The 19328-nt window shown below is 42.6% G+C and overlaps 1 protein-coding gene across 2 annotated transcripts in view; it reads right to left on the bottom strand.

The window, feature by feature from the left end:
* TGFBR1 (transforming growth factor beta receptor 1) overlaps positions 1-15317 on the bottom strand; it is a 69572-nt gene extending 54255 nt beyond the window's left edge. For both annotated transcript variants that reach the window (XM_065878441.1, XM_065878442.1), the window contains exon 1: positions 15175-15317. In XM_065878441.1, the coding sequence (XP_065734513.1) occupies positions 15175-15259 (85 nt within the window). In that variant the 5' untranslated portion in view covers positions 15260-15317. The remainder of the gene's footprint in view (positions 1-15174) is intronic.
* Positions 15318-19328: the final 4011 nt, after the last annotated feature.

Raw genomic sequence — 19328 nt, 5'->3', positions numbered from 1 at the left:
CACCATTCTCCTTTGCCATTTTTCTATCCATGTCTTTCTGTTTTAGATTTACCAAATATTTGTCTATTTTAATAATGTGTTTACAAAGAACTGATTTGGGGTTCTATGTATCATATCTGTTTTTCTTAATTTGTTTCTAAATCCTTATTTTCTTTGTATTTACTTGGTCTATGGCTTGATTTTGAATCTTCTTACTTTCAGATTTTCCTTTGGGTACTCCTTCAGCAAAACTCCCACTAGGTTTGATATGCTCTTGTTCATTTCTAAATGGCTCGTAATTTACAATTGTAACTTCTTCTTTAACCTGAGGATTATTTAGAAGAATAATCTTACATTTCCAAGTAGATACATTTTTTATTTTGGTTTTTTTTTTTTGGTTGTTGTTAATTTTTAATCTGACCTTTCTTTATAGACTTCCAAATCATCAATTTCCTGGAAAATTGCAGAATTATTTTGCAAAAATATTATTCATGATTATGAAATTGGAATACATTATTTATTATTATGTTATTCAAGCACTGCTTTCTTAATCTACAAACAGTGAAATTATCAATGCCTTCTTGTATTTTTAACAATTCTGGCCTTACATATTTTGACAATATTTTATTAGTTGCATAAAGATTCATGACATGTCTTAAGAGATGGTACCTCTTATCAAAATAAAATATTAATACATCTCTTTCTTCCCTTTAATGCTATTGTAGTTTGAATTTTATTTTGTCAGGTACTAATCTTATCATACCTACTTTTTTTTGGGTCAGATTTGCCTTTTTCTATTCCACTCTTTCAACCTTTGATGTCACTTTAAGTGTCTCTTGAAAAACTTTGTTAGATTGCAGGCCTCTGTGTCTGTATTAATCCTATCTAAGAATCTGTCTTTTCAACAGGGGAATTCAATCCTTCATATTTACTAAGCACTCATGGATTTATAACTGCCATATATTTACCATTAATTTTTTTAACTTAGATTTATTTTGATCAAAGTTGTATATGTATAGAGTTTAAGGTGTCAAATAGTTCTACAAGACTGTTAGCAAAAAAAAAAAAAAAGGTAACAACTCCTGAACAATCAACCCTTCCTATTTCCCGCTCCACAGAAGCAATCACATTTTCTACTCTTAATTGAGTCTCTTGGTATTTAGCTTTATGTCATTCCCACCCCTTTGCAAAACAAAGGAAAAAATAACAGAATTTAGCCAAAAGGAAGATGATAGATACTGTTAGAAATCTGAGACTTGGTGAACCACAACTTACACAGGCTATAACCTTCTTGCCTTCCCTAGTCTGAAATGGTCATCTCCCTTGTCAAATAAAAAGTCAAAGAAAGCAGTTCAATTCTAGTTACAGTCTCCTAGAGAAACCTGAACTAAACCAAGCAAGGACAGAAAAGCCCACTCAAAATGAGAGGCTTTTATAATAGTTATATTGCTACAATATTTCTAACCTTTGAATCCATGGCCTCCCTTGGGGCATGAGGATGCAAGCAGCTAGGGTTGTCTGAACTCCTTTGAGGAACACTACCCTTTTAAGATTAAACTATGTGTATATAAAAACTGGAGCTTGGGGATGTACTGTGATCAACCGAAAAGTTTTCAGACCTCAAAATCTAGACGTCCCAAGACTTAGCATTAGGAATTCAGCTTTCAAATTACTAGTACCATTTTGGTTACTGAAGAAGGCCTCTAGCAGGGGCTTGGTTAGAGTCTGCTAAGGCTTGATGTTACTTATCCTTTGGAGAATAGAAGATACAGCACAGAATTATGTTGTACAGAATTATGCAGCATGTGTATATGGCAGCACAGAGTTATGATGTCTATACATAAGTTAATAGTTATTAAGCCCTAGCTATGGTTTATAATGGTTCATAGGTGATTATACTCATTTGCTTCATGAGACTTTTTTTTCCCTGTTCCAGGATCTCTAAGCTAAATTAGATGCAAGGACCCAATTGCTTAGAGCAACTATTTCCTTAGGGCATACGATCTGTTTGCAATGCACAGCTAATTCTGAGTCTGCTGACCCTTGAAGAGTATCCCCCTAAGGTTTCTGCCTGAGTCCTAAAACCCAATTTATTGAAACTCCCTCCTTCGCCTTCTCCCATCATAAGGCAAGGGTAGGCTGGATCTGACAAAACTTAAGTGATATATAAGAAAGGGCGGAAAGGCCCCAGCTAAAAGAATATTTATGGGGCCACGTTTTTGTTTTTGTTTTGTTTTTAAAGGATAAGGTGGAAGAAACAATTGTGATCTTGGGGAGAAAGATTATATAAGAATAGAAATACTCAAGATTATAAAGGCATTAAAAATAAGAAGGAAAAGAACAAAAGTAAAATTTACCACGGAAAGGGAGAAAGCAAAACAATAGAAAGAAAAAAAATAGAGCCTTTGTTCATAGGAAAATCACCTATAGTGCTAATTGTGTTAATTGGCTTGTTTGTTGGTGAGTAGGGAATTTCAAATTTGCAATGCACAACTATCACTTGTAATTTTAAAAAAGGATAGAGAAAAGAAAGAAAAGGACAGAAAAACTTGAAACAGACCTGTGGTTCTCAATCCCTGGAGACTGTCAAAGAAAGGGCCTAGAATGTGCATGCCAGAGGGCTCTGGACCCCCAGTTGTTTTATTTCCTTTGGCTGTAGCAAGTACCGCTGGTTGGTCTGTGTTCAAAGAAATCAGTAATAGAAACATATCTGGGGTGAGGAGATGGTATAGATTTTTTTTAGTCCCCCCCGCAACATTATATTATGAACATTTTCAAACATTCAGAAAAATTGACAGAAATGTGAACACCTCTATAACCACCATTTAAATTCCATAACTGCTACTATTTTGCTATACTGATTTTATCATTATGTATCCATCTATGCATCCATCTGTTAGGGTCTGATTTGATAGTATTTAAAGAAATCTTCCACAAAGTTAGGTGATTTTAAAAACATCATTCTCCCTAATGGAGGCCTGAGTCAGAAAAGGGATGCTAAATAAAATTGTGAGGTGGGAGTGGATTCCTGTTCAGTCATTAGCTGAATTATTATCCTGCTTATCCTGAAATACCACGTAATGTCTGAGCTCCAGTTTCCTAACTTATAAAGTTAGACAAAATGATAATCACGGTCTCATGGTCCTTTCTAGTCTAAACATTCTATGATTCTATAAAAAACAATTTTCTTAATAACAATCATTTACTTCATGTTTTCTATGTGCCAGGAAGTATGCTCCAAGTTTAGGAGCATAAACTCATTTAATCTTCACAGGTTCCTTAAAATTTCTGAGATACCACACTCATGAAAACTGTCACCTGTTTTAGCAGCATGTGGCCAGCCTGACCTATTTCCAGTTGCGCTTCCTCTCCACATGCTCAGTGCTCTTTACTAGCATCAACTATACACTTCTCTGGTGGAACCAGCTGGAACTAGCAATCAGAAATTAGCTTTCCTCATTGAGAAACAAGAGCAAACTCTATCCCTGGTCTGTAATTTTTTCCCCAAATGTGAAATGAGATAAAATAGCTAAAACTACTTTAACTTGTTTATTTTGGTAAAATAATTACATATAATTATTGTTGAAGGAAATCTACAATACACAATCTTGGTGTTTTTATTCAAATCTGTTGTACACTGAATAACAAAATTAAAATGTCAGTTTTTCAACTGGAGAAAGTACTCAAATCAATAGCCATGTGCTAAACAAAGAGACTCAATTAGAGCACATTATAGTTTGGTTTGGGAATGAATACATCAAGAAAAAAAAAAGCCCCATACACATATTGTGTGTGTGTGTGTGTGTGTGTGTGTGTGTGTGAAAGAGAGAGAGAGAGAGAGAGAGAGAGAGGAGAGAGGGAGGGAGGGAGGGGGGAGGGGGAGGGGGGAGAGAGAGAGAGAGAGAGAGAGAGAGAGAGGGAGGAGAGAGGAGAGAGAGAGGGAGGAGAGAGGAGAGAGAGAGGGTAAGAGTTTGTGTGTTTGTATAAATGAAAAGCCACCGTTATTGCTTTTATCTCTATATTCCTCTTCAGGTTTATCTCCTCTATGTTCAGTGCTCTGAAATATGTATATTAGTCCTTATTTCTAGTAAAAAAAAAAAAATTGTCTTTGCTTTTCTGCATGGGAGCTATTTGTTATTTCCATACATATTTAAAGATCTTATATTGTAGAAATGTAACAGGATGCCTGCACAAGGTGTCCTAGAACTATAAATATACACTATTATGCAATCAGTGAGGTTCACACCTCGGAAATCTAGATGGAATGGTTATCCTGAAGCAAGTGAACAAAAATAAGGAGGTTCAGCCTGTTGATTAGAACAAGGAAACACTGGAACAGGCCTAAAATAACTCTGCAACTGCAGAATACGCAAGGCAAGTGAATTCATTCAAGTCATGGAGAGTGATAAACCCAAATTCTTCACTTTTTTCCCAATGCCCCTTATACAAAGATTTCTATAATAGATTCTGCTCAAGAGCAGAGAGAAACTTGTTTTCCCCAGTGAAATAAGCATGTCTCTAACCAAAGAATGTCCTTTATGGTAACATACGTTGGTATCTTTCATATGAATATTGGGTTACTATACAACCAACATATATAGGGCCATGCTCTCTAGGTAAGTGCAGTCTCTCCTAAAGGAAGTCATCATTCCCATAATTCATCACCCAGAAAGGAGGCAGCTCTTCAAACAGGAAACCCAAGCAAAGACACACTCTGGACCTTGCTGAGCTGGGCCTGTGGGAAAAGAGGTAGATGTCTGGCTCAGTTCACTTGGTGGCAGTATTCAGACTCTGTCTGCCAAATGGAGACAGGCCAAAAGATAAGGACCTGAAGACAGAGTCTTTGTAAACCAGAATGAATAGTTTTATGTTGCTTTCTATCCATAGCTTTTAGGATAGCTTGATTTAAACATTCCAGCCTTATATCAGATGTTCCACTGGCATTAAGGTAAAACTAGTGTGTCCTTAGAGTACAGAATAAAAATGGTAGCAGCAGCACTAAACTGAATCCTCAAACATATTAAAGAGGAAGGCTGAGAACAAGAATCAGGGCTGCCAGGTCCTGGAACTCTTTTAACACTTGGAAATTCTCCCTGCATTGCAGTCTTCGTGTTTGGGGGCTCCATTTTATTAAGGAAGGTGGCAGCCTCCTCATGTGTTCTCAACAACAGGAAATGAGATCTATGCAAACTCTCAGGGTTCCCTTATTGCCCTCAATCCTGGAAAACTCAAATTATTGTGCTCAACTACTAAAGCTTTCCTCAGGTAAAAGTTATAGCTAATTTTTCTCTTTCTTTTCCTCTTTTACTTATTGGTTCTTATCCTTCTGATCACTAGTTTTGGTCTTACTGCATATATTTTTATTTCAAGCGTCCTAAATTCTTTTATAGAAAACGGCCAGAGGACAAGCCAAGCACTGAATAAATTTTTCCCATACAATAAGATGAAGTTATAAAACAGTGCTCATCTTGAAGCCGTGAATACTAGGGAAGTTGAGAGCCTGTATGCTGGCTAAAAACAATGAGCAAGGAAGCCTGGACTACACCTGTAAGTACAGAATTCTGGGATAGAAGACGAGCTTGGAGATAATCAATTCCATCCTCTCACCTAATGCAAGAAATGTGTTCTACAACTTCTTGGACAGAAGGTTATCTCTGCCTCCCACCTCTGCCTGAATATTTCCAGTGACAGGGAACATAACACCTTATAATGTTCCACTTCATGACAGCTCCCATTGATACAAAGTCCTTTCTTACATTGAGTGAAATCTGCCTCTCAGTCTACCAATTAATCATAGTTCTTCATTACACAGACATGTATTTCCTCTTCCAAAAGGCATTCCTTCACTTATTTAAATGTATGTCTCATTTATTGAATATTTATCAGTATCAGGCTATGTGCTAGGTACTCTATAAACACTACTATTGATACATATTATATTCACAATCATTATTTAAGTTAGGTGTTATCCTCCTTCGAAAAGTGAGTCCCAGAGAGGCACACCGATTAGAATCTAATGCCAGACAAAGAGACACACCGATTAGAATCTAATCCCAGACAAGTATGTGGGGGCTCTTATACCTGTTCCCATAAAGATTTTATTACATTTCTGGCAACCAAGTCACATGATTTAAATGCCTTCAAAATTGGAAGGAAAACAAATAAGATCAATCCAAAGAGAAAAATAAAGATGGTCTAGAGATATGTACAAGTGCACCAGTGTTTGGTTCACAGAGAAAAACAGTAGCATGAAAAGCGTTTAACAATATTGCCATCAGGAAGCTCCAAGAGACAGTAAGGTAACACCTATTAACGTCACAACGGTGACGTGAAGCCAGTGGAGTAAATGCTGGCCTCAAACAAGAAACTCCCTCTCTTGTACCTCAGCCAGGAACCAGAGCAGATTCCCAGGAAGTCAGTCATATTACTGCAGAGAAAGCAGCATAGCCTAAAGGCCAATTTCAGTGGAACCAGAAGTTCACAAATGATTCTGAATATATACTTCTTTGGCTTGGGGGTGGGGGTGGGGGTGGGTAACAAAACATGGACCTGCAACCGGGAGTGAAGAATCTAACAGTGAACTGAGCAAGGCTCCACATCTAAGCCAGGAATTCAGGATCAAAATAAATACTCCACTTAATGTGGTTTGTGGGGCATGAGAATCCAAAAGAATCGGGTGGAAGGAAATGCTGATAATCATTTCTCTGCCTAAGGTCCTCTCCCATTCCAACCATGTTCCAGTCTTATATTGTTGCTGCCTACTGAACCATTTCACTTGCCTATCCTACTTTCACCTCAAACTCAACATGCTCAAATCAGAATTCACTTCCCTTCTATCTTTCTCTCACCAAATTCCTTACTAGTTAAAGGCATTATATAGGTATAAAAATCCTGGAGTCATTCTTTTTTTACTTCATGGAGTCCTTCTTAACTTTTGTACTCCACCTTTTTACAGTTAAGAGCCACTGACTGCCATTGAACAAATATTTACTGAGTGCCTACGATGCACCAGGCACTTTCTTTGCACTCTAGATACACTGATTAACAAAACAAAGATATACACTTTCATGAAGCTTATATCCTAGTAGTTAGAGAGAAACAATAAACATAGTAAATAAGTAAATATGATAAGTAAATACTGTATTTTAGAAGGTAGTGTTAAAAAAAGAAAAAGCAGGGCTTCCCTGGTGGCGCAGTGGTTGAGAGTCAGCCTGCTGATGCAGGGGACATGGGTTCGTGCCCCGGTCTGGGAAGATCCCACGTGCCGCAGAGCGGCTGGGCCCGTGAGCAATGGCTGCTGAGCCTGTGCGTCCGGAGCCTGTGCTCTGCAATGGGAGAGGCCCGTGTACCGCAAAAAAAAAAAAAAGAAAAAGAAAAGAAAGAAAAAGCAAAGCAAGGTAATGACAATTACAAAAGGGTGGTCAGGGTAAGCCTCTTTGAGAAAAAGGTGACATGTGAGCAAAGACATAGAAGAGGTGAGGGAGGAAGCCAAGAGCCTGCAGGCAAGGCAACAGCCATGCAAAGGCATGACTACCAGCTCCTCCTATTTCTTTAAAATGTCACAGAGCCACCCATTCACTCCATTCCCAAGGCCATCATACCTACTCCAAAAACTCCTAGGTAGCCACCCTACTCCATTTCCTCTGTGGTGCAGTTAAACATTCTTTTTCCTGATTTTCAAGGTTCATAATTCTCTGAGCCCACCCTTTAAATCATGAACTTCCATTCCTCCCCTTAAAATTTTTAAACTTAGCATGCTCCCTCTTCACTCACATCATCCTCCCCTACCTAGTAGTACTTTCCCTCTGCCCCTCATCCTCTCTAAACCCTACCTATTCTGCAAGGCACAAGATCAAGTCCTATCACCTCTAGAGAGCAATCCCTGTGGTTGCTATTACTGAATCTGTATACATATTTCCCCAGCATCATACTCCTTGAAAGCAAGTGTGGGTCTTTTTCTATACCTCCCACTGAGTTGACCATTACTAAATATTTGCTAAGATTAAATGAGCTATTTCTTCTACAAGCCAAAGCTCTGCCATCTTAAAAACATATTTATCAGCTTTGATAAACTATTGAGACAGAATGATTAAAGAATTATATTATACAAAAAAATGCAAAGGGGATAGAATAAGCCAAAATGTTAACGATGGACAATGATAGCTTTTTTCTCTTCTCTGATTCAAATTTTCAGGTATGTGCCTATGTTAATTTGAGAAGCAAAGAGTCTGCTATGAATATAAATCAACACAAATAGTGAGGGATCAACCATCATTAGAATCATTGGAGAGATTCGAATTACCTAAAAATATGACGTCAAAGAAAGACTGCAAGCATCTGAGTAAGCTGCAGTTGCAAAGATGCAAACTGTAATAAAGACAAGCTGAAGCATATTCTCATGGTGAAGGAAAGAGGAAGGAAGGAAGGAAAGAAGGGAGGGAGGGAGGAAGGAAGGAAGAAAACCTTCCTGACAAAATGAGCATTATAAGATATTTACTGTGTATGAAAGCAGCATGATGTAGAGGAAAGAGTACACACTCTGCAAAGGTTAAACACAGGCTCCACCATTCATTAACATCATGACCTCAGTTTCCTGGTCTGTAAAATGGAAACACAGAAGCTCTTCTATTTACAAACTTTCATAGGAACAAACTAAGTTCCAATCTGAGCAAAATCCTGACAACTCTGCCTACCCAGGCTGATGGAGTTAATGGTAATGCACAATCATTTGAGTCTCAGTGGTTGGACTACTGTTAGTCACTATCTGTTCCATCTGAAGCAGTGTCTTCCTTTTACAAATGTATTTATGATTAAAATATGAACGACAGGGCTTCCCTGGTGGCGCAGTGGTTGAGAGTCTGCCTGCCGATGCAGGGGACACGGGTTCGTGCCCCGGTCTGTGAAGATCCCACATGCCGCAGAGTGGCTGGGCTCGTGAGCCATGGCCGCTGAGCCTGCGCGTCCGGAGCCTGTGCTCCGCAACGGGAGAGGCCACAACAGTGATAAGCCCGCGTACCGCAAAAAAATTAATTAATTAATTTTTTTTTTTTTTTTTTAAAAAAAAGAGAGAGTCTTTTGGAAATTAACTGGTACAAAAGTAAGAAGCTTTTGTACTATTACACAACTATCATCCAAGGCTGGTTATGCGAATTAAATGAGACAAGGCAGGTAGAATTCCTAGCACATTCTTAAAATATATTCCTTACAGATTGATAAAATGATGCAAGGACCACTGAACCTTCACAGAAATGTCAAAGCAACCTGTGTGTACATCCTGCAAGTCATAATATTTTTGTTATAAATCATTCTGTATAATGTATATTGCTCTCAGATTGCCAAAATGAAAGAGCAGCTTTACAAAAGGCCAGATCTGATCTATAAAATTTGACCCATAAAACCAATCAGACTTACTCTACCTAGTGTTTGAGAAAGTGTCTAAGGCAAAAAGCCTACAAGTCAATCAATCGTTAAGTTCACATGTAAAAAGGGTAACCATAAGAAACTTACTTGCAGTTTTGGACTAAAACTGTACAGCTAAACCTGGATCTAATTCAGCGTAGCAGCAAATCTTAATGTTTATGGAAACTGCTTAGATTTGATATTGAGAAAATTACATTAAGTAATGCATTAAATATTATCCTAAGTATTGCAGTTAGGCTGGGTCAAGACAGACTATAAATTTTGAGAAGATTCCAAAAGTTTTTTTCAGCCAGTTCTATGTAACAGGACATGAAAATTCTTGAGAAACATGCCAGCATCTGCTGTCAATTCCAGAACCAGGAAGCGAAGATGTGACCCAATCACATGGTATCAAACCAGCGTCCATCTGTTCAGAAAAAGTTGCATTATGCAAGCCATGACCAAGAAAGAACAGCAAAAGGCATGAGGTTTTTTGACATGTGCAGGGGATTCTGTGGTTTGAAAAGACATGTTCTCATATCAAAAGGGCCATCCATAGGATACTGGCATTTTCAAAACCCACTTCATTAGACATGAACATATCTGATACAATACAACTGTACTAAAGAACAGCATTGAGTTCAGGCAACTGTTTCAATTAGGCCTAGGAGAAGCTGTCAACAAAAGTCTTCACAGGAGCATCCTTCACCACAGGAACAAGATTTATCTCCTTCTTCATTATTTTGAACATGTTCGTTTCCCCATTTAATTTCTTTTTTTTAATTAATTTATTAATTTATTTATTTTTGGCTGTGTTGGGTCTTCGTTGTTGTGCCAGGGCTTTCTCTAGTTGCTGTGAGCAGAGTCTACTCTTCGTTGCGGTGCAAGGGCTTCTCATTGAGGTGGCTTCTCTTGTTGAGGAGCATGGGCTTCAGTAGTTGTGGCTCATGGGCTCTAGAGCACAGACTCAGTAGTTGTGGTGCACGGGCTTAGTTGCTCCACGGCATGTGGGATCCTCCCGGACCAGGGCTCGAACCCGTGTCCCCTGCATTGGCAGGTGGATTCTTAACCCCTGTGCCACCAGGGAAGTTCCTCCCCATTTAATTTCAACAACAAAGTAGATCATCTAAAATTCTAAACCTAACCATGTGCTACAAGGCCTTTCGATTACATCCCACTTCAATTAAACCAAAATTTCCAAACTACTATAAGCCTACTTTTCTCAATCAATAAGCACTACACGGGCTTCCCTGCGTGGTTGAGAGTCTACCTGCCGATGCAGGGGACGCGGGTTCGTGCCCCAGTCCAGGAGGATCCCACATGCCGCAGAGCGGCTGGGCCTGTGAGCCATGGTCGCTGAGCCTGCACATCTGGAGCCTGTGCTCCGCAATGGGAGAGGCCATAACAGTGAGAGGCCCGCGTACCGCAAAAAAAAAAAAAAAAAAAAAAAAAGCACTACACCAGGCCCTTTTTTCAGCAGTATAAAAAAGGTACTGACCTTCTATTGAGGACTTTATAACCTATAATTATTCCCCCTCCCTCCCACTTTCAGAACTCACTTTTCTTAAGCTCTGTGAAATTCAAGGTAACTTCACTTAGGTAAGTCACTCCATTAACTCTGTTCCTCCCCCCCTCCAAATCCTTCACATTTTAAACTGCCATATAGGACACAAGATCTAGAATCAGAAAAGTCAAAGTTCCTGTCCTGGTTCTGCCCAACCCTGAGAAATTCACCTAACCTCTAGAGTTATGCTTTTCCATCTGTAAACTCAGTGATTTATGACTTTCAACATTTGAATGCCTAGCCCTGGTGGGCATCCCATTATATTACTCTCCCTTACTCATCCCACTTAGATTACCTTTCTGTTTCCAGTCACATATTAGAGAATTTTTAGAATTTGGGAAAAAATAACAGTGGTTAATATATCCAAACCCCACATTTCAGAATAAGGAAATTAACTCTATAAAGAGTAACTTGCCAGCCAGACAATAGAAGCTTTTGCTTCCTGCCCTAGGGGAGCTGGGGGACACAGCTTACAAAGAGAGAGCTTAACACTCATCAAATCCCCCTCTCTGCCCAACTGAATTCTAGCCACCCTTCAAAGTCAGTTTAAGTCCTAAAGTGTCCAGGAAGCCTCCCCCAGTCACTTCAGTCTAGAATACTCACTTCCCTCTTTGAATACTGATGCCTCTCTGCAGGGGTGATATTAAAAGTATTAACAACTAGCACCCCAGTGGTACCAACCAATCAGAAAGAATGTCTAACCAATCAAAACACACGTGGCCCAGTGGGAATTGCTGGTTGAACATCAGCCCTCCTATTAATAACAATACAAAATAGCAACCTCAAATGCCAATACAATTTTCTCATTTGATCTTCACAATCTCATAAACTAGATAAAGTAGGTATCATCCCCATTTTCTGCATATCTAGAAGTTGGGGCTAATAACCAAATCTAATAACCAACTGCTTCTTTTACCACATCACATGACTTTTCCTGATTGTACACAGAATTCTCAATTAATATTGTATAAACTGTACTTATTAACAGTATAAACACTAAAGGAATACTCAAGTCAAACAGAATTAATTTAAACAACAAGCATTTAAGTGGAACAGAATATAAAACATAGTGCTAGGTTCTGAGACCATAAAAGAAATAAAAGGCATGATCCTTGCCCTCTGGGTACTTATAACACATTCGAGAGTATTTTTAAGTAACAGTGCAACATGGTAGAAATAGACAACACAAAGTGTAAGTTCTATACAGTTCAGGGAAATAAAGAGTTCACAAACTAAAGCAGTATAGGAAGTCAGGACTGAGAACTTCTCTCCTCACACTCCCAAAAGGGGCAAAATTAAATATGTAGTGAAAAGGCTGAAAAGTCAGGAGTGGGTGGAAAAACAGAAAACGCTGGAATCGAGGGTTTGCAGTAGTGGGATGTGAGATCTCTGGTTGGATACACAGAGACGGCCCTAATCATAAGCCTCAAGTACTGCTCTAAGCACTGAATACAAATGGGAAATCTCTGTAAACCCTTTGTGGGGATGGCTGAGGAAGATTAGCTTGGCAGCAGCCTATAAAAAAGCCTAGGTGAGAGAAACTCTGGAAAGCAAATGGATTTGAGGGATAACAGGCAGAACTAAACTGATGGCTGCATATGAAGAAAGGACAAAACATTCAAGAGGCATTAATGTAAATAAGAGTTGGGTTTTAGGCATGTTTTGAAAGAAAAAGTTATGAAATGGCAGAAAGGAAGCATTCTCACACAGGATATATATGTAGACATAGTGGTACTAAACTGTGTACCACGGACAAGGAACCAATTTCCCTAGAGAAATCTATGTCGGAGAGAGCAGAAGCTGGGCAGAGAAATACAAAACTGATGCCGAGACAATAAGGAACAACTGCAAACTCTTAAAAAGGAAGTCAAATTATAAATTTTAAAAAGCATTTGCGCTTCTTCAGAATATATGAAAGGATGAATGGAAACATCAACATAATCAAGGAGAACAGGCAGACCAATTGAGGTAGTCTAGACTTAAGCATAATAATAGCTCCTGGATTGGCTTTGTATTGTAGGCATGCCAGGGTAGTCTGTAAGCTCCTCCAGGGCATGGACTGAGCAATACTCTGTACATCTATTAAGTCCAATACTGATGCTTGAATACACGAACACTTTGTGTGTGCTAAGCTAGGTGGAGAAGAGTGAACTATGCTACTTGAGTTAATAGTGGTGTGGAAATGTTTCTTATGCTTGATGCATAACTATATTGATTCTCCCACCTGTCCACACATTTATCTTGTCCCCCTTCTCAGGCCAATGTCAAAACTCCATTGTTTCCTCTAATGTAGGCCCAGTGTGCAGGGACTCCAAGAATGTACTAGGAGTGGGTAGGGTTTGGCACTTCCACTGCAGGGGGCACGGGTTCGATCCCTGGTTGGGGAATTTAGATACCACTACGTGGCAGGGCCAGAAAAAAAGAATGTACTAGGAGTCAGAAAGAAGCCAACCTGTTTTTCTAATTGTGAGGACAAAAATCTAAAAGTGAATAATAAAGATCACTATTAGAGGACTAAAAAAGAAAAATGGGCTATGCCAGACAGTGAGGTGTATATATTAAGGTGTATAGGTTTTGGAAACACTGAACCCTCAGTGTACTAACTCCAGCTCTTAACAATTGAGTACTTAGCCTCTCCACACCTCAGTTTTCTCATCTATAAAATGGGGCAGGGCTTCCCTGGTGGCGCAGTGGTTGAGAATCTGTCTGCCAATGCAGCGGACACGGGTTCGAGCCCTGGTCTGGGAAGATCCCACATGCCGCGGAGCAACTAGGCCCGTGAGCCACAACTACTGAGCCTGCGCGTCTGGAGCTTGAGCTCCACGACAAGAGAGGTCTCGACAGTGAGAGGCCCGCGCACCGCGATGAAGAGTGGCCCCCGCTCGCCGCAACTAGAGAAAGCCCTCGCACAGAAACGAAGAACCAACACAGACATAAATAAATAAAATGGGGCAAATGCCACATAGCCCTAAGGGTTTAGTTGTGAGGATTAGATAATGTACTTTGGTGTACTTTATGCATCTACATCATAGTAAGCTCTTAAAAGACAGTAGCTATTAATAATAATTGGCACCCTAAGTCTTGAATTTTTTGTTTTAAAAACATTTGGTGTTCAATTACAGACACAGAAACGTACTTTCACTTTATCTTAGTTGCTTACACTAAGGCTCTATATTTCAGTTTCTACTTGGATGCTAACAAAGTTTTTCACTTCTCCTTCCGCGAGGTAGGTGACGACCACATACCCCATCCTAATTTAACATTTTGGAAAACGCAGGAAACATTCCCTCGAAAACCAGCTACACAGACGACTGATTCAAACTACTGTCACTCAAGAAATGGAACATCTCTAGCGATGTTCCTTCGAGGAAATAAAAGCGTTTGATCAATTCAGAGTCATTTCCATTCAAACATTCCAAACCCCCGCAGAGTGAGCAAACGTTCAAGTTTCTACTACGAAAACAATCTGTAGCCTCTGGTTACTGGATTCACTTCAACACTTCCCCAGAAGCACGAAAGAAGCAGCACTCCGCACAGGTTAGTGCCTCCTTGTCCTCACACAAAGCTTCACAGTAGCTCCCCTTCCAAAGCCACCCCTGGCTGGAGAAGCGGCCCCCTCGGCGGGGTCAGGCCGGCGCCAAAGGCCAGGGCGGCCCTGCTGACCCGGGGGTCTCTGCCACACATCCCCCCCTCCCACTGCTAGGGGAGGCCCTGGAGGCTCAGAGCTCACACCCCGCCCTGGAAGCCTCCTCGGACCCCAATCCCCCCCGGGACCCCGGAGCCTGGAGCACCTACTCGTTAGGGGTGCGGTGCCCGGGACAACGCCACACAGCGCCCCGAGGGTAATGGGGAGCAGTCCCAGCTCTGCCGGTCCCGGCCAGCCTCACACCCTCCGGCCGTCGGCCCGCGCCCACTCGCTCCCCAGAGGGCAGCCCCCGACCCCGGACGGCTTCACCCGACGCCACTTCCCCCGGAGAGCCGGCAGCCGGGGCGGCCGCGGGCTGCCGGGCAAGTCCACCCGCGCTCGGACCCAGGCCCTAGCCCCGCCTCCGCTCCCCACCCGCGGCTAGCGTGGCGGCGGCCCGAGCAGGAAAGCCCGGCCCCGGCCCAGGCGCCGCCACCTGCGCCCCCGGCCCCGCGCCATGTTTGAGAAAGAGAAGGAGCGAGCCAGAGGCCGGGCCCGGTCCGCGCGCCCCGAAGCCGCCCGCCAGTCCCGTCGCGCCGCCGCTCACCCGTCACCTCCGGGACCAGCGTTGCCGCCGCCGCCAGCACGAGGAGGAGCAGCCGGGGACGCGGAGCAGCGGCCGCCGCCTCCATGGTCCCGCCGCCACCGCCTGTGGCCCGGCCCGGCCCGGCAGCCGCCTCGCCTCAGCAAACCTCGCCTCGCCCCACCTCCCCCGCCGCCGCGGCGGCCTCGCTTCGGCCCTTTGTAACTGCTCCGGGGCTGCGCGTCCATTGGCTGCCGGGCTCCCGCCGGCCCCGCCTCCCCGCCGTCTGCGAACAGCCGAGCGGGACCCAACCCAGAGCCCCGCCTACGGGCCCTCTGGGCAGCCAATCCAGAGCCGCGGGCGCCTGGCCGCTGGCCACGCCCTCAGACTCCCCGCTGGGGGGACCCGCCAGACCCCTGCAGCTGTGGAAGCCGCTGGGAGTTCGGAGAAGGCCCGGTGGGAGCAGGGTCTAGCCGGCCCCGGTACTGCCTTGCCTTCAGCCACCGAGGGCACTGGGTGTGTCTGGGACGATGGGTGTGTCTGGGTGTGAGTCGCCTTAGGAAAAGGCTGTGGCTGCTCGACGCTCTTTTCTTCTAGCCTCTTTACTTCTCACCTAAGATCTGGTACTGAGCCTGATTCCCATTCACAGCCCTGCACCATCAATACCCGACACATTCACCCAGATCCTTAGTACCTTCAGGCAGGCTTCAACTTCCACTCCCCAGATCCTCGCCTCAACTTTCAACGCCCCCGCCCCAAGATCCTACCTCAGTGCCTTTCAGACACGAACCAGTCTCCTGTTTCCTCCCACTGTCAGCGTCCACCCCCAAACCTAGATACCCCCCCAAAAAAATTCTGAAGCAAGTCTCCAAATCCTGGCCTCAGACCTCAAATCCCGAGCTCAGACACGCCCCCGAACTGCCTCCCGCCCCTCTCCGGAACTCAGCAGAGCCAGACTGGACTCCAAACCACAATCCTTTCCCTTGCCCCTTCCTGATTCAGGTGGGAAAGGGAAGGTTCCCACCCTCATCCCCCAAGAAGAGGCATTCCCCCTTCTTAGCACGCAGCATCCCGAGAGCGGAGGAGGAGCAGTCATTACTTTGAGCCGCCTTTGACACGCCTGCACAATAATTCTGAGGTGTCACTAGAAACCCAAATAAACTCGGCTACGTTTTCATTCTGAATTCCTAATTTACTGTGAGACGCTCCACCCACCTTTCCTCCGGGACGCCAAAACAAGCTCCAGATTTATCACTCTTCCTGTCAGACTAGTCCTCTCTTCAGACACAAACACAGATGAGGAGGCTGTTACATAGAACAGAGAACATTTTCCACAGAACCTTTTAGGGAGAAAATTTTATTTTCTGTGCGATTTGAACTTGGAGTTAAAAAAAACCTTAGTAACAGGAATCAGAACCAGCCTCTAGTATCGCTTTGTAAATTACTTTAGCACTACTTGGTGAGCATTTTACAACCCTGTGAAGACCTCCCTCCTGAGCATTAAAGGGGCAAGGTGAAGGTGTTGGAGCTGAGGTCTGAGACGGGCACTATTCCCCTTCTGGCTTGAACATTTACTTGAGAAAGTCAGTTAACCTTTCTGCGCCTCCATTTCTTCATCTATAAAATGGAAATAATATCTATCTCCCAAGGTTAGTGAGAGGATATGTTCAGATTTGGGGGCTCCCCTTCTTCCCTTTCAAATTCTACTTCTAGGCTCTCTCTCATCGGACCCCTCACCTGCTCCTCTCCTCTGGGCAAGTAAGGGTCTGGTATACATACACTGAACCACCTAACCAGGGATGCAGCTACTGCTGGAACCAAGGTTACCACCTGCTCTCTAGGGCTGCCTGAGACCACCAGCAGGAAGCTTTCTTCTTGCTCCCTGCAGCAGGCAGTCCAAGCCCAGGGAGCCTGTTTCTGCCAGGCTTCAGCCCCAATCTGCTTTCTCAGTTCTGGTTTCTTCAGTGGAGACCTGGTGGGTAGGTCAGGGCCTTGTGACACCTGAGGTCTCTAGACTGCTTTTTTTTGCTGCTCTGGTCTCAATATCTTGCTTAAGATAAGCCCTCAAGAGATACTGTGTGAATGAGTTAATGAATGAATGATTCATCTCAGACAAGTGATTGTTCTTCTCTCATCATTAAGTTTTTCATCTCTAAAATGGAAATATAATAGTACCTGCCCCATTTATAAATAAAAGGGATCGAATCACATGTCTTAGACCCCTTAAATGACATAATGTGTCTGAACAGTGTCTGGAACATAGTAAATATTTAGTAACGTCATTTCCTTTGCCCATCCCCTTCCAGCTTTGTGTGATTCTAATCAGCGTTCACATTCACAGTAATCCATGCCTTTGCCTTACAGAGCCTCAACTAATCAGATATCTTCTATGACATACTTCCAGGTTCTTCACATTTCCATGGAATTGAGCATATTCATTAGGAAACTAAGGAACAGGAAGGAGAAACAGACTATTTTTAAATTTTATTTTCCTGATATTTGGAGGAAATTTCCATGAGCCACTGATCTATAAATAAACTACATTAGAATGGAGCAATACATTATACGTTTATAATCATGGTTCTCCAATTTAAAATGTCTCCAAATTACTAGGGGAGCTTTTAATTTTTTAATTTTTAAATTTTTATTCATTTATTTACTTTTTGGCTGCACTGGTTCTTCATTGCTGCATGCGGGCTTCCTCTAGCTGCGGGAGCGGGGGCTACTCTTTGTTGTGGTGCGTGGGCTTCTCATTGCTGTGCCTTCTCTTGTTGTGGAGCACAGGCTCTAGACACGCGGGCTTCAGTAGCTGTGGCGAATAGGCTCAGTAGTTGTGGCGCACGGGCTTAGTTGCTCTGCGGCATGTGGGATCTTCCCGGACCAAGGCTCTAACCCGTGTCCCCTGCATTGGCAGGCGGATTCTTAACCACTGCGCCATGCCACCGGGGAGGTCTCTAGGGGAGCTTTTTAAAACGCAGATTCCTGGTGTCAGCCCTAGAGAGTCTGCTCCAGTTCATCTGAAGGAGGTCCAGGAGTCTGCGTATGTAATAAACACCCCCAGGGGAAGTGTCACCAGGTCATGCTTTAAAAGACACTTCGTTTAGGAAGTGTGACCTTAAAACTCAGTAAATAAAAATGCATGTGCTTATTTCACCTTTTGGAAACGAATGAGCAATCGAAGGAAGCCTCTGGCTTTGGAAGTCTGCAGGCCCTAGTTGGAATTCTGGCTCTGCCATTTACTAGATGTGGGATCTGTGCACCCTACTTGATCTCTCTGAGATTTCACATCCCCGGTGTAAACTGGGATAATGACACTCATATATTTGTTGTAAGGTCTAAATGTGCTCTTGCACGTGAAGAATCTATCATAAATGTTAATTCCCTTCACAGTCTCTATAGGCCCTCAAAAATGTATAGTTTGTTTACTCCAACGTCGTGATTTAAAGGGGAAGAAAATGAGGTACCGTCCCCCAGCAAGTCAGCTTCTGAGCCAGGTCTAGGAGACTCTCACTCTAGTGCCCTGTCCCCTGCACAATGCTACTTCTCCACCTCTATGCTAAGTACATTGTTTGCTTTGCTTTTCATTTTGCATTATTCCCTCAAGGAAGATGTTTTCTCTTAAGTAGAGAGCAGAGACTGCTAGTTGCCTAATCTACATCCACTGCTACATTCACTTTATAACAGAATCCTCATTTTCTTTGGCAAAGCAGTTCACTTAACTAAAAATTTCCCAGGCTTCTGGCACCTCGATATCGCCATGTGGCAGATTTCTGGCCAATGAAATATAATCAGAGGTCTACCAGGTAGAGCTTCTGGGAAAGATATTGTTTTCCTCATAAAGAAGAGACAGACGTATCACATTCTCACCCTCTTTCTGCCTGGAACACAGCTGCAATGACTGGAGGTGCAGCAGCCATCTTGTGAACATAAGGATGATGGCCATAGCTAATAATAACAGAGAGAAAAATGGAGACAGTCTGGGTCCTTGATAAATTCCTTAAGCAACTGAACCAGCTCTGAAATGCTTATCCCTGGAGTTCTTATTATATGAGAAAAATAAACATCTTTTCTTTTTACCCTAGAACACTTCAACTCTAGTCATATGCTATCTATCTATTGCTGTATATTTTGTTTCTATCTTATTTTTTAACCCACAAGACATTATCAATTTATACCAT

Source organism: Phocoena phocoena, chromosome 6 (assembly GCF_963924675.1).
Source record: "Phocoena phocoena chromosome 6, mPhoPho1.1, whole genome shotgun sequence".
In the NCBI taxonomy this organism is placed as follows: Eukaryota; Metazoa; Chordata; class Mammalia; order Artiodactyla; family Phocoenidae; genus Phocoena; species Phocoena phocoena.
Note: the sequence above shows the minus strand (reverse complement) of the source record. Positions and strands in the feature narration are given on the sequence as shown.